Source organism: Perognathus longimembris, chromosome 3 (assembly GCF_023159225.1).
Source record: "Perognathus longimembris pacificus isolate PPM17 chromosome 3, ASM2315922v1, whole genome shotgun sequence".
Taxonomy (NCBI): domain Eukaryota; kingdom Metazoa; phylum Chordata; class Mammalia; order Rodentia; family Heteromyidae; genus Perognathus; species Perognathus longimembris.
The window spans coordinates 95,777,677-95,793,076 of record NC_063163.1 but is presented as its reverse complement, the minus strand read 5'-3'; the positions used below and the strand labels follow the sequence as shown (position 1 = coordinate 95,793,076).

Genomic DNA, 15,400 nt, shown 5'->3' with positions numbered 1-15,400 from the left:
GTGTCCTTCTCCTATGCAAGTGGTAGTGTCAGGGCCACTGACATCGGTGGGCTGCTTAGGCGATAGTTGTCATGTGAGCCCCCCTGCGGGTTCTTGGTTCGCTGAGTACTGTAGCTGTCTTGGAAATGATTGGATGAATGTCATGTCAAGTGAGTCATTTATTACCTAGGTCAGTTGTCTAGCAGGGTTCCTGGGAGCCCCAGTGGGTCCCCTCAGAGACTTTAATCAGCCATCTCCTTTGTGCATAGGCTTTTCTGAGAAAAGACTCCATAAACCTCAGAAGTCAAGGCTAGGTTATGGACATGATACTAGAAGTGGGTACATAGTGCAAATGTCCTAAGTGCATCCATTCATTGCTCACAGGCAAGTGTACTTTGCCTGCAGGGAGCGGACAACTCCTGCTCGCAAGAACCAGAGAGGCCAGGAGAGGGCAGCAGAGGCTTGGTTGAGAGCAGTGCGCAGGTTCCTTGGGCCTTCTCCACAATGATATACTAACTGGTGGAAAAGTGCCCCTGAGGTGGGCAGGTGTGTGTAGGTATGCGCGCAAGGTTGCACATGTATCCTGCAAATATGTGCAAGTATGCAGGTGTGTGTTGTACATGCATGTGTATATATGCACTGGGTTTATTCAGTGAGCATAATATCCTCAAGTTTTCTCCATTTTGAAACATGTCAGGATCTTTCTTTTCCTCCCCTCCCTCCTTTCCTTCTTTCCTCCCTCCCTCTTTATTTCCTTCCCTCCCTCCTCCCTCCCTCCCTCCCTCCCTCCCTCCCTCCCTCCCTCCCTCCCTCTCTCCCTCCCTTCCTTGCTTTCTTTCTTGTCTCTTGTGGGGTTTGAACTAAGGGCTTGGGCTCTGTCCCTGAGCTCTTTTTGCTCAAGGCTAGTGCTCTACCACTTTGAGCCATAGTACCACTTCTGGTTTTCTGGTGGTTAAGTGGGGATAAGGGTCTCACAGACTTTCCTGCCCAAGCTGGCTTTGAACCATGATCCTCAGATCTCAGCCTCCTGAGTAGCTAGGATTACGGGCATGAGCCACCAGTGCCTGGTTTCTTTCTTTCTTTTCTGGTGGTAACAGATTTTTGTGCAGGGTCTCATATTTTTGCCCAGACCAGTCTGAACCACAGTGCTTCTATTTTTCCCTTTCCTGCATAGCTGTAGTACATTAGCACCCAGCTCCTTGCTGTGTTGTTGAGATGGAGCCTCTTACTAGCTTTTGCCTAGACTGGCTTTGACCTGTGACCCTCCCGATTGCAGTCTTTACCTCCTGCCTAGCTGGGATTATAGGCACGAGCCCCTGTACTTGTAAGAATTTCCTCTCTTTTTTGAGGTAAAATAATAGTACAGACTACATAATGTGTTTTTGTTTTATTTTATTCATTTTATCTATTCATCTGTGTGGATGGGTGCTTGGGTTGCCTCAACCTCTGCGCCAGTGTGTCTAACATTGCCTTGAACAGGAGGTTGGGAATACCTTTTTGAGTCCTTCCTTTCTATTTTTTGTGTACATACCGAGAAGTAGAATCACTGGGTTGTATGGTGATTCTCCAGTAATTGTTTTGAGAGACTGAGCACTGTTTTCTACAGTGGACTTAGTATCTGGTATTACTACCAGTGGTGCCCCAGGATACAGTGTCTTCACATCCTCACATGTTATTTGCTGGGCCTGATGGGTGGGGTAGTCATATCTTTAAATTAATTTATTTTTATACTGGTACTAGGGCTTGAACTCTGGGCCTACTCCTTTAGCTTTCAGTCTTTCCCTTAGCTTTCAGTCCTCTACCATTTGAGCCACAACTCCACTCCCAGTTTTTTAGTGGTTAATTGAATACAAGAGTTGCAGATTTGTCTGCCAAGGCTGGCTTCTATCAAGGATCCTTGGATCTCAGCTTTCTGAGTATCTAGGATTACAGATGTGAGCCACCAAAGATGACAGCTTCTAGCTGTCATCTTTGATATTCATCTTTGCGCTTGAGGGGGGGGGTGTTCTCTCCTCTAGGGAAAGTAGGAAAGCTGGGTCTGAGGGTTGGTGCCTTCATCCTCAATGTATTTTGTTAACAGCTGGCTTTAATCTGTCCTCTGTGTGCTTCTCTCTACTTCCCCACTTCTGTGTGTGTGTGTGTGTGTGTGTGTGTGTGTGTGTGTGTGTGTGTGTGTGTGTTTGCCAGTCCTAGGGCTTGAATTCAGAGCCTAAGCACTGTCCTTGTTGTTTTTGTTGTTATTTCTCTTCAAGGGTAGAACCCTACCACTTGTGCCACAGCTAAAGCCACAGTTCTGGCTTTTTTTTTTTTTTTCCAGTCCTGGGGCTTGGACTCAGGGCCTGAGCACTGTCCCTGGCTTCTTTTTGCTCAAGGCTAGCACTCTACCACTTGTGCCACTTGTGGCTTTTTCTCTTTATGTGGTGCTGAGGAATTGAACCTAGGGCTTTGTGCATACAAGGCAAGCACTCTACCACTAAGCCATATGCCCAGCCCACATTTCTGGCTTTTTGGTCTTTAATTGGAAGTAAGGGTCTCATGGACTTTCCTGCCCAGGCTGGCTTTGGACCTCGATATTCTGATCTCAGCCTCCTGAGTAGTAGGATTACATGGGTGAGCCACCAGTGTCTGGCTAGGTATCATCTTTAAAAAAAAAAGAATGGAAAGGGGCATCTGTGATCCCCACTGCTGGTGGCACAGCCAGGCCTCACCCATAGGGAGCTGGTGTGGATTAGATCTGCCTGTCTGCTGACTTCACTGGATCACCAGATTGAGGTGGGTTTCAACTTTGTGATGCTTTTTTCAAACTTTAATATTTGCAGACATCAAACTTCTGCCTCTTCCTCTGTCTGTGTCTGTGTCTGTGTCTGTGTCTGTGTGTGTGTGTCTCTGTCTCTCTCTCTGTCTCTCTCTTTTTGGTATGGTGCTAGCTCTGAAATCAGGGCCTCGCTCTTACTAACTTCAGCCTGCTTTTCACTGATTATTTTTAGGCTAGGGTCCTCCCAGATACATACCTGAATGTGATGCACCTGCTTTTAGGCTGGGATCACAGGTGTATGCCACTGCATCCATCTTTCTTCTGAATAAACAGAGTCTCACAAGCTTTTTTTTTTTTTTTTTTTGCCAGTTCTGGGGCTTGAACTCAGGGCCTGAGCACTGTCCCTGAGCCTCTCTGTGCTCAAGGCTAGTAGTGCTCTACCACTTGAGCCTCACAGCACCACTTCCAGCCTTTTCTGTGGCACTGAAGAATTGAACCCAGGGCTTCATGAATGCTAGGCAAGCACTGTACCACTAAGCCACATTCCCAGCCCCTTGCACAAGCTTTTATGCCGGGACTGTCCTAGAACTGTCATACCCTCATTCTCAGCCCCTCAGGTAGCTAGGATTACAGGTTTGAGCTGCAGGCACTCGGCTCTTTTCTTTTCTGCCTTCATTTCTAGGCCATCTGGAGTTTTAGTTTTGTTTGTTTTGGTTTTTTCTTTAGTATGGGGATTGAACCCAGGACCTTGCACGTGCTAGGCAAGTGTTCCTCCACCGAGCTGCGTCCCCAGCCTCTTATCTGTTTTTTTATCTTGGTGTCTCTCTGCTAGGTTAAACACAATCTGATTCTATCTGCTTGCACCAATCAGTCATCTTTTCTTGTCGTCACCAGCCCCTTTTTTTTCTAAACAAGAGTGTAAATGTGGGCCTTGCATATTAATAATGCTGTAGTTCTTGGCCAGTTTTCTGTCTGCCTGCCTTTTCTCCTTCTCTTCATCTTCCAGCTGGTTTACATATTAGGGAGGGGACCCCATGTCACACACTACATACATTTTCTCAGTTTCTCTTGTCTTTTAATTTATGCAACATACAAATGGTTTTCCTTTTTCTGGGTGTAACTTAAATCTCTTTATACACTTAATGGTTTTTAGATTTATGACATGTTCAGAAAGTCCTGTCCTAGCTCCATTTTTTTTTTTTAAGTCCCTGTATTTTCCTGAAGGACTACCACTGGCCATGTTTCCTTTTGCATCGTAGGACTGGTTGCCATGTCTGTGGAGAGGCTCCTGGGGTGCCCCCACCATCTGATATTTTGCCTCTTAGTGCCCTTCTGATCACTGTGCCCCCTGGGGACCTGAGTGCTGCCCGGCTTTGGCTCTGGCTCTCTGGACTGCTGCATTTTCAGATCGTAGTTTTCTTTCCCATTGAGTTCTCTTCGTGTGTGTGTGTGTGTGTGTGTGTGTGTGTGTGTGTGTGTGTGTGTACATGCATCAGTGTTGGGGCTTGAACTCAGGGCCTGATTGTTGTCCCTGAGGGTTTTTGTTGTTGTTTGCTCAAGGCTATCACTATGATTTAAGCTACTGCTCTGCTTCTGGCTATTTCATGGTAATGCGAGATAAGAGTCTAATGGACTGTCTGCCTTGGCTGGCTTCTCAGGTCTCAGCCCCAACGAAGATTACATGTGTGAGCCACCTTTTTGGTGGAATTTAGACCTCCTTTCCAGCCTTTCCATGCTACTTTGCATACTACCCCACCACAAAACAGCCTGGGCCTGTGGCCACGCTGGAGGCTTCCTCCTGTCCCGCCGCTGTGGCCAGGGTGAGGCCATCCTTGGGCTTTGGTCACCGAAGTTCGACATTTCCCAATTCTGGGAGGAAACAGCACCATGGGTGCACACAGTGGCGCGGCCCAGCTCGGACCTGTGTCAGGCGCAGTGATCCGGAGCTAGAGGAGCTCTTTGTGACTGTGCTGAGGTTGCTGGCCTGGCTGAGAAGACATGGCCTTAGGTATTTTGGTCAGGAAAAAAACTATAGTGTTTATTTTCTTCAGAGGGGGGGGAAATCAACCAAAAAAACATTTAGAAGCTTTTTTTTTTTTTTTTTTTTTTTTTAGAAAAAAAAGTTCTTTCGTTTAGAAGGAATCTAGGTATGTTATTGTTTAAAGGGGGAAAAAAAGTGTTTGCAATGTATCAGTCACCCGTTTCGTTCTGAGCATGATTTATGTGAGGAAATGGTTTTTTCAAAAAATTAAGCTGGAGATATATCCCTGTACGATGCTTCTGTGAAAATGCAGCTTTTGTCCGGCGCTGTTAATGCAAGTTGTAACAGTGTAATATGGAGTCAGTGTTTACATGTTACATTCCTCCACCGCAGTCAAAATAAGCCCGCAGGGTCCACAGTAGCATTTCTGTATTTTATCAGCTTGGGCTGAGGCTGAGGGGGAGGCCTCTGCTCACACTTGGAGGGGCTGTTCCTGCCAGATTTATTTGCCTTATAAATATTCCCTGTGTTTATTTTAACTCGCCTTTAAAATGGAGCTGAAATTAATATGGACCCCAGGGCTGTCCCCCTGGCCCCCGAGTGCCTCCAGAGCTGGGTGGGGACATTTTCACTTGGCCCCGTCCCAGAGGCCTCTGAGTGGCTGAGGTGTGCCCTGTGCCTGGGTCTCTGCCAGCAGTGGGCACTATGTCGACTGACTGGCACCTCTGCTGAAGGCAGGCCACGTCAGCCTCAGCCCCGGGCCCCTGGTGGGTTTGAAGCATGCCCCAAATCCTTTTCCCTGAAAACTCTGTCTCTGCATGGACGCAGACAGCAGCTAGAACCTTCTTTCCCAGGCTTCTTGTGGCACACAGTGACCAGAGGCTTCAGGTCACCTGTGTAGTGTGTTGAGCCCCAGGGTAGGGGCTGTAGCCCCTCGGGTACCAAAGACCGTGTCACAGTGCCCTTGCTCCCAAGCATCACTGAAGGGCTTTCCTTCCTCCTTGGCTGGCATCTGGGTCTCAGGAAGCCCAGGGTTGGCCAGATGGCAGAGATGGGGCAGTCATGCCTGAACTCTGTTCGTATGGGATGCAATTAAGTCATATCCTTCGCTCAACAGCTGGATGCCAGAAAAATGGGGTCACACCTGTTAGCCATAGTGGGCTGAGCCCCTGGGTCAGAGCCTGTGAGAGGAGGTTCCAGTGCCGAGAACCATAAAAGGCAGTGGTGGGCTTATAGGTGGGTGGGGCCATCTCAGCTGCTCCATACCCCAGGGAGGAAGGGGCTTCATTTGGAAGGGCTGAGGTTGGCCAGCTTAGGATCCAGTAAGGGACTCTGTGTTGATACCTGCTCAGCTCTGGCCACCCAGATGCTAGCTTGTGTCCAACTTGATTTCTTTCTTTTATTTCTTCTCCAAGTACTGGGTATAGTACTAGATTGAACTTGGGATCTCACATAAGTAGGCAAATGCTCGACCCCTTTTAGCCATGCTCCTAATACTTTGTTTTTTGTATTTTAGTTTCTTGTCAGTCCTGGGGCTTGAACTCTGGGCCTGGACACTGTCCCTAAGCTTCAAACTCAAGTAGCACTTTACCGCTTGAGCCACTGCCACTTCTGGCTTTTCTGAGTAGTTTATTAGAGATAAGAGTCTCATGGACTTTCCTACCTGAGCTGGCTTCCAACCGCGATCCTCAGATCTCAGCCTCCCCAGTAGCTAGGATTACAGGCATGAGCCACAGGCGCCTGGCTAGTGTTTTACTTTTTGAGATAAGATCTTGCTAACTTTGCTTAGGCTGTCCTTGAACTGACAATCTTCTTGCCTCTGCCTTCCAAGTAACTGGGATTACAGATGTGTGCCATGCCATTTTGTTAGGGTATTTTTCCCTATTATTCTTCTGTCTAGAATGGTTTCAATTTGGGGCGAGGATACAGGGCTCCCTGGTCAGGAAGTGGAGTGCCTTCAGGAGGACTGGGTGGGAGGACAGTGGCTCCTGTGGAAAGCCGTCTGTCCATGGGCGATGGGGGCAGGGATGTGTGTAGAGCTCCACACGGTCCAGCCATTCCATTCAGAACAAGATCCTGACACTGGGGGGAAAGTTGGAGGTGAGAAAAAAAAGAGCTTGCTCTTTACAGCTTCTTCAAGGAGGCAGACATTGGGGTCAGAGTCGAATGCAGCCAAGAACCTGTGACCCAGCAGGGGTGGGAGGGTGGAGGGTAATAAGGCCAGAGAGCTGAGCCCACCCCAACCCCACAGCCCACGCCATCTTCCTCTCTGCCCCCTTGCCTCTAGCCTCCTATGTCTGGACTGTCTGGACTCTGCCTTCTCTCTCTACACCAGCAGCCAGGACTTAGATACTTAACCTCTCCCCCTCCCCCCGCCCGGGACTCCTAATGGCTCTGTGCCATACCCTGCTTGCTTCCTTCCCTCTGTGCCATACCCTGCTTGCTTCCTTCCCCCTCGCAAGTGAAGCAGTGTTCAGGGACAGTGAGGTTCTCCCCCCACACTGGACTGAAGGTCCAGGAACTGAGCTGCTGTTTCTAGTTGGCAACCTATGACTTGCTTGTACCTGATGTCCACTAGGGTTGCCCTTGCCTCCATCCCCAGGAGACCAACTTCTCCCCCAGCTGCCAGCCCCACTCAGGGTGCCCAGGCCACAGCCAGCCAGCGATTGCCCACACTTCCGGAAGCTGTGTCAGCAGCCCACGGCTTTCTGTCCTCAGATTCCTGGGGTTCTGTGAAGCGGGGAAGCATTTTTCTAACTCTGACTGATTTAGTGCTGCCTTGTTGTTTGTTTGACCCTTATTCTGAAGTCTAGAAGCTACCAGGTACTGCAGTCATGTTTCCTCTAGCTAAGCACAGGAGGGAGGAAGGCACAACTATTGTTGTTTGTTTGTTTGCTGTGTGTGTGGGGGGGTGGTACTGGGGCTTGAACTCAGGGCCTCATGTGTTTGCTTAGCTTTTTCACTCAAGATTGGTGCTCTTCTGGACATTGATGAAAGTAAACTATGCAACTCGTGGGTAGAGATGGGAGAGAATGACGGAACATAACACTATGCGGAAGGAATTATTACCTGATGTATGCAAAGGTAACCCCAATGTATATCACCTCTAAAACAATAAAGTAAATTTAAAAAAAATAAAAGATTGATGCCCTGCCACTTGAGCCACACCCCTACTCTGGCTTTTTGCTCATTAATTGGCGATAAAAAAAATCTCAGGGAGGGCTGGGGATATAGCCTAGTGGCAAGAGTGCCTGCCTCGGATACACGAGGCCCTAGGTTCGATTCCCCAGCACCACATATACAGAAAACGGCCAGAAGTGGCGCTGTGGCTCAAGTGGCGGAGTGCTAGCCTTGAGCGGGAAGAAGCCAGGGACAGTGCTCAGGCCCTGAGTCCAAGGCCCAGGACTGGCCCAAAAAAAAAAAAAAAAAAAAAAAATCTCAGGGAGTTGGGTACAGGTGGCTCATGCCTGTAATCCTAGCTACTCAGGAGGCTGAGCTCTGAGATCACAGTTCAAAGCCAGCCCAGAGAAGGAGAGTCTGTGAGTCTTATCTCCAATTAACCACCAGAAAACCAGAAGTGGTGCTGTGACTCAAAGTGGTAGAACACTGTTCTTGAGTGAACAAGCTCAGGGACAGCACCCAGGCCCCAAGTTCAAGCCCCATGACATGACTGACAGAAAAAAAAAATTAAAAATCTGAGGAAATTATTATTATTTTTTTTTGCCTAGGCTGGCTTTGAACCAGGATACTCAGATTTCAGCCTCCTGAGTAGCTAGGATTACAGGCATGAGCCCGTAGTACCCAGCTTCATAGCTGTTTATTTGAAAGTCACTTCTGCTCATTTTTACAGTTTTCATCTTTGTCTAATGTCATATCCTTGTGTTCAACAAAAAAGACCAGCCACTGGACTGGGGCTTTCCCATCCTGTGAAGTCCCTCTGCTTGTCTGCCTGCGTGTGTCTCTGTGGCTACGACATTATATGGGTCCACAGGCTGAGTGGTACAGAGGTTGCCGCGGGCCCAGCATCAGGCCTTGAGGGTTGGATGTAGCTGGCGAGTCCCAGGCAATCCTGGAGCCAACCCCCACTGGGGTGGAAGCTTTGGGGGCGCCTGTAGTTCTTCAGCCTGGCTAGCATTTCCTGTGCTGGCAGGATTGCCAAGGAGCCAGGTGGATCCACTGTGGGGATGTGCCTCCCGGAGAGCGGATCAGAGGCCTGGAGAGGCAGATGGAGGGCTCCCTAAGCCTCGGCTTCACAGCCTGCCTTAATGCTTTTGTTTCTGCTTCCTCCCTGGTTCCAGCAGTGATCAAGGAAGTCTGCCCTGTGATTAGGCTAATCTCATGGTCGTTCTGCCTCTGTAGAAAGGGTTGATAACACCAAAAAGCATCATGGGGCCACCCAGAACATATGCAGAATTGTATTCAAGACTCACAGGGTATAGGATGGTGACTGCTGATGCAGACAGACAGACACCCTGGTCTCAGAGACTTTTAATGTATTGAAAATGGAGCATTTCCAGCCTCCTCCCCCACATCTGCTATGATGGGCCTTTGACATTTGCCAGTGCCACCCCATCCTGTGGCTAGTCATATCTGCATGCTGAGCATGACCAGTAGGACCTAACCTGCAGTTACCTATCTTCTGGAATACTCGGATCCTTGTGATCTAGAGGTTTTGGCATCTCTCCCTGGTTTTGTTCAAGCATTTTCTTACTTTAGTTGGTTTAAAGGGTGTTCTCATGTCCTGCATTCAAGGAATAGGCAATCTCTATTTGCTCAGTTAGAGAGACCACATTATGTTGTGATCAGCAATGTGTAGGAGGGCTCAGAGAATGACCTTCCCAGGGAGGGCCAGCAGGGAGCTGTCCAGATGAAGGAAAAGGCCAACATGGGGGCTGCACTGGTGTCACCTCCCTAGAACCTGCACAGCTGTGGGAGGCTGGCACTGTTGGGAGCAGGGAGCAAAGAGCATGCACTTTCCATCTTGTTTGCAAGGAGGATATCCACACAGCTGAATTCTATTTGTATTTCAACTCTTTTTTTTTTTTTTTTTTGGTACCAGTCCTGGGGCTTGGACTCAGGGCCTGAGCACTTTCCCTGAGTTTCTTCTACTCAAGGCTAGCACTCTACCGCTTGAGCCACAGTGCCACTTCCAGCTTTTTCTGTTTATGTGGTACTAAGGAATCGAACCCAGAGCTTCATGCATGCTAGGCAAGCACTCTACCACTAAGCCACATTCCCAGCCCTGAACTCCTATTTTTATATCTACTTTTTACCATATACATCAAGTCCAATGAGAGTTAGGAATTTTTGTGCTGTTTTGTTTTTGTGCCAGTACTTGGACTCAAACTCAAGACCTCAAGCTCTCACTTGCCTGTTCCTGCTCAAGGGTGGCACTCTACCACTTGACACACACACCTCTACTTTTTGCTGGTTAATTGGAGATGAGGGTCACATAGACTTTCCTGCCCAGGCTGGCTTCACACCTTAATCTTTAGACCTCCTGAGTAGCTAGGATTACAGGCATGAGCCACCAGTGCCAGGCCTAAGAGTTAGAGACATATGTGTTACATGCATACATTCATCTGCACATGTGTGATGCATACAGGCCCCTGTGTCTGCTTCTTTGGTATTGCTGGCCCTGTGTGTGAGAGGTCTGTTTTCCTAGTTTGCCATGGGTCCCAGGGCCTCCACTTACCTTTTCCTGCTGAGTGGAAATGTGTGACTAGCCAGGACCTCCTTGTACCCAGCCAGTCAGCATGGTTCTGTCCCCAGCTCCAGAGGAAGCTGTGTGCCAGATGCTTCCCGCAGAGCACCTGCAAAAAGTATTCCAAGGGATATGCTGCTTTTTGAAATGGAATTATATCATTAGTACCTTCAGGGATTAGCTCTGACATTGGGCTTATCCATCCTTACATCACCTCCTCTTGTTCAAAGACTAAAGGGGTGATCTGACGAGCCCACCCACGTGTAGCTGGGAGTCCTCGTTCTGTTAGGCTCTCAGCCTGTTTGTGTGGGTGGATGCGTGCACATGTGTGCATGTGTGCACATGCAGATGTGCTCATGTGCATCTGCACATGGAAGCCTGTGTACAAGTGTTTGCCTATAGGCATATGATATGTGAGTGATTGCATGGGTATGTGCATTTGTATGACAGCACATGTATGCATGTGAGCATGAGTGTGTGTTTGCACTTGTGTGTGTGCACCCGTGGACTGTGCAGTTGACCAGAGATGGCTTAAACTACCAGAGCAAACATTTCTAGTATCACAGCATGCTGTGCTCCCCCACACACATGTGTCCCGAAGCCTTCTCTGGGGAGCTGGCTTCTTTATCCTGGGCACAGGTGTAGCAGGGCCGCACATACATGTGTGAGAGTTTTCTGCTCCCAGAAGTGACTTCCTCAAAATCTGCCCGAAGTCTGGCACCCTCCCAGCCCCTCCCGTGTCCCTGCTTCCAGTCTGGCTTCAGGCACCATCTGCCTCAAGGCAAAAGGAGCACGTGGGCTTTGGCGGAGGGACATTTCTCAGCATGTCCCTGAATTCCCACTGCCACCTTGTGCCTTTCTCAGGACAGGTTCTACTTGTCATGACTACCCACCCTTCACCACCAGGCAATTTGCTGGTTCAATAATACTGTTTGTCAGGTTGTATTTCACAGCCAAAGCCTCTGGGAAGTGGCCTTTGTAACTCGGAACTACCTGCTTGTTGTTGGGTGCCTTGGCACCCATTAGCACAGTGCAGGCCTGGCAGGAAGGCTGAAGGGTCCTTGTCTGTCCCACTTTTGGGGTAACAGCTTGGGTACTATGGGCCATGCAGGCACTCACCTCATCTGCTGCTCTCTGTCCCTTTCTCTAACAGATTGGTGGTTGGGGCCAGCTGTATCCTTTGCTTGCATAGAGGTGGCCATCTTGGGACATGGAGGCACAGTGCCCAGAATTCCTCCACACTGCTCTCCCTCCCAGCAAGGGCTTTGCTGCTTTGGACTAGGGATTTACTGGGCCTCTTGGAGGTCGAGAGCCTATGCCCAGAGGACAATTTGAGGCTGACCTCCTGTGGCTAGGACTTCCTGGAGGATCTTCCTGGCCCCACACTGAGACAGCTGGAACAGCTGACCCGGCTAGGAGGCAGCTGAGCAGTTCTCCCGTGAAAGCAGCCCTGATCCAGCCTTGTTTCTTCAAAAGGAGCCATCAGATCAAGGAGGGTCAAGAGAGGAGCCCCAGGGGGCCCGAGGGTCAGGAGAGAGGATGTTTGACGGAAGATGAAAGTCCTGGAGCTTCTAGTTAGAGCCCAGGTCAAAGGCTTCTACCCATAAGGCTCTTCTGCCCTGGGCTTGGCTAGAAGCTCTCCATCTCGAACTAGACCTGGCCAGGGTGCAAGCCCAGCTCTGGAGGCAGGAAGGAAGCTCAGTGGAGACAGAGAACAGCCTGCATTGTGGGTACTCTTGAGAGGGCTTGAAGCTAGGACTGGCAGGATCCTCGGGCTGGGCACAGGGGGTCTTCTCCGGGCTTGGTTGTAAGTGCTGGGGCATGAGCTGCTGGAGCAGAGCCTCCTGAGGTCTTGTCCCTCTGCTCCTAACGTCACACCGTGGTGGGATTCCTTAGCCTGCCCTGCAGATGTAGCCCTGGAGTGTGCTGGCTTCCTCACAGGGATTGGACTGGACACCACCATCATGATGCGCAGTGTCCCTCTCCGCGGCTTCGACCAGGTAGTTCCCATTCTACTCCCCTGGGGGTCACACTCCTTTCTAGCCACTTGCTCTTGCTCCAGGCAGGTGCAGATGTGGGCTAAGTGAAGACTACATCCCTAGAAACAGGGCTAGAGTGGAAGGAGGAGATTGTGTAGGGAATGCAAACCAATTCTTGCCAGAGCAAGGAAGGAAGGGTTGTGGCGTGGAGTGTGCACATGTGTCCTATCTGACCACAGGGAGATTGTGAGCACACCAAGGTTCAGGGACAGCCGGGAAGGCACGGTCCTTCTAGTTGTCCCTCTAGTAAGTGATGGCATGCATGATAGGTCATGGTCCCCACCTCAAAGACGCCACTACCTGTTCTCTCCTTACCAAGCCCCTCTGGGATCTGAGTGGGGAATCTGTCAAGGGGAGTAGAAGAGAGATTCATCAGACCCCAGATGGCCCTTAGAGACCACGGCACCAGCCACCTGCCGTGGGCTGAGCTGAGAACGGCATGCCAGGGTGAGCACGCAGTTCTTCTGTGGGCAGCCTGTGCCAAGGGCCTTCAGCATGGCCTGGGAAGTTCTGCTAGCTGTGGAACAACAGGGCCAGTGAGGGCTGGAGGGGAGCCTGTGGTTCTGGGTGGTGGGTAATCTGTGTAGCTAGAGCTCAAAGGCACAACAGGGGTAGGGACGCAGTGGTTCTTATCTGCATCTGGTGTGTAGACACCATGTGTTTAGCCAGATGAGCTCCTGGCATTAGGAGCGACAGAGATGGGTTTTTTTTTGTGGGAGTTTTTGTGTATTTTTTAAAAATTAAAAAAAAATTGCCAGTTCTGGAGCTTGAACTCAGGACCTGTGTACTGTCCCTGAACCTCTTTGTGCTCAAGGCTAGCACTCTACCACTTGAGCCACAGTACCACTTCTAGTTTTTTCTGTGTAGTTTATTGGCGTTAAGAGTCTCATACACTTTACTGCCCTAGTTGGCTTTGAACTGTGATCCTTAGATCTCAGCCTCCTGAAGCTAGGTTGACAGGTATGAGCCACCAGTACCTAGCAAATTTTTTTTGTAACTAAAATTCAAGGAAAATGCACTCACTAAGTTGTATACAGTGGTGCATACCTATAGTCCCAGCTTACTTGCTTTTTTCCTTTCTTATTTTATTTTTTTGCCAGTCCTGAGGCTTGAACTCAGGGCTTGGGCACTGTTCCTGAGCCTTTCTGCTCAAGGCTAGTGCTCTAGCAGCTCCACTTTTAGCTTTTTGATGGTTAATTGGAGGTAAGAGTCTCATGGACTTTCCTGCCTGGACTAGCTTCCAAATGTGATTTTTCAGTCCTCAGCCTCCTGAGTAGCTAGGATTACAGGCATGAGCCACCAGTGCCTGGCTAGTTCCAGCTTCTTAGATGGAAGCAGGGGAAATACTTGAGCCCAGGAGTTCAAGGCCAGTCTGTGAAGCACTGTGAGATCTCATCTCAAAAAAAAAAAAAGGTAATTCATTAAAGTCTAAATGATATAGTCTAATATTATAAATATATATGATATAATCTAATATGATATAACCTAATGATATAATCCAAAGTGTGGGGCTGGGATTGTTGAGACGTCAGCATTCTATGATTCCCATGGAAGAAGATCCATCATGGTGCACAGCTGTGCCTGGCTCCTGCCCGAACCTCTGCTCACAGAGGCTTAGCAAAACCACCTGAAGATGGAAGGAGTAGGCTGGCCTTCTCCACAGCCCCATTCTACCATCCCACCTGCTAAAACCTTGGCCAGTCCATGGCACTGTCTCCACCTGTACAGCTGCAAGTGGCTTCACCCAGCTGTCATTCTACTCAAGAGAACCCAAGCCCCTGCAATCCCAACACAGGTCTTGGAAGCCTGAGAGCCTCCTGCTGTGGGGAGTATGTGCAGGGCAGCAGATGAAGATGAGGTCCAAAGAGGCAGAGCAGGGCCTACAGGAGTGAATGCTGTGTCTCAGGGAAGAGCTGAGTGACCCAAGCTGGAGCTTAAGGAAGGCACATCCTCCTGGCACAAAGACCCAGGTGGTGTGGGTCTGTGCGCTGAGCAGGCCCCAAAGTTTCCCTCAGAGACCTGAACGTCTGAGCCCACCAAGGGTCCAGAGGGGTGTAGCAGGGACACACAGCCAGCACAGCAGTTCCTCTGCCCGCGATGACACGGGACAGAGTCAGCTTGCCCAGGAAGATGCCAGAGGACTACTATTTTCTATTTTTTTTAAAAAAAATTTTGTCAGTCATGGGGCTTAAACTCAGGGCCTGAGTGCTGTCCCTGAGCTTTATCACTTAAGGCTAGCGCCCTATCACTTTGAGCCACAGTGCCACGTTCCGGTTTTCTGGTGGTTAATTGGGGGTAAGAATTTCACAGACTTTTCCTGCCCAGGCTGGCTTTGATCCACAATTCTCAGATCACAGCCTCCTGAGTAGCTAGGATACAGGTGTTAGCCATCAGCACCTGGCTACTTTTGGTTTTAGTGAAACCTTAATTGACGTCTAGGGAGAAGCCTACAGGTCCAAGGTGTCAGGATCCGAGGATTTGTAGGTGGGAATGAGCCAAATTGTTTTCTGGTGCAGTCCCCAGGACCACTGGAAGAGAGGGAACCCTGAGACAGGACTGGTGAACACCCACCTTTTCCTCTGGGCCCACCTCCCTTGGGCATCTGCCAGGGCCTTTGAGAGCAAAGCAGGGCTAGGACCTCTCTCCCATGGCCGCCACCCATCCTCACCTTGTGCTCTCCTGTGCTTTGCAGCAAATGGCGTCTTTGGTCACGGAGCACATGGAGTCCCACGGCACCCGGTTCCTGAAGGGCTGTGTCCCATCTCGTGTGCAGAGGCTTCCTGATGGCCAACTCCAGGCCACCTGGGAGGACCGTGCCTCCGGAAAGGAGGGCGTGGGCACCTTCAACACCATCCTCTGGGCCATAGGTAAGGGTGCAATGAGCACAACCCACTGGCTCTAGTTCCTGGAGGTTCACAGAGACCCACAGACCACAGGCCATC

At 49.8% G+C, this 15,400-nt stretch overlaps 1 protein-coding gene across 8 annotated transcripts in view; it reads left to right on the top strand.

The window, feature by feature from the left end:
- Positions 1 to 15,400, top strand: part of Txnrd2 (thioredoxin reductase 2) — a 79,542-nt gene that overhangs the window by 38,430 nt on the left and 25,712 nt on the right. For all 8 annotated transcript variants that reach the window (XM_048343505.1, XM_048343503.1, XM_048343500.1 and 5 more), the window contains exons 9-11: positions 11,573 to 11,592; positions 12,328 to 12,419; positions 15,151 to 15,325. In XM_048343505.1, coding sequence (XP_048199462.1) covers positions 11,573 to 11,592; positions 12,328 to 12,419; positions 15,151 to 15,325 — 287 coding nt within the window. The remainder of the gene's footprint in view (positions 1 to 11,572; positions 11,593 to 12,327; positions 12,420 to 15,150; positions 15,326 to 15,400) is intronic.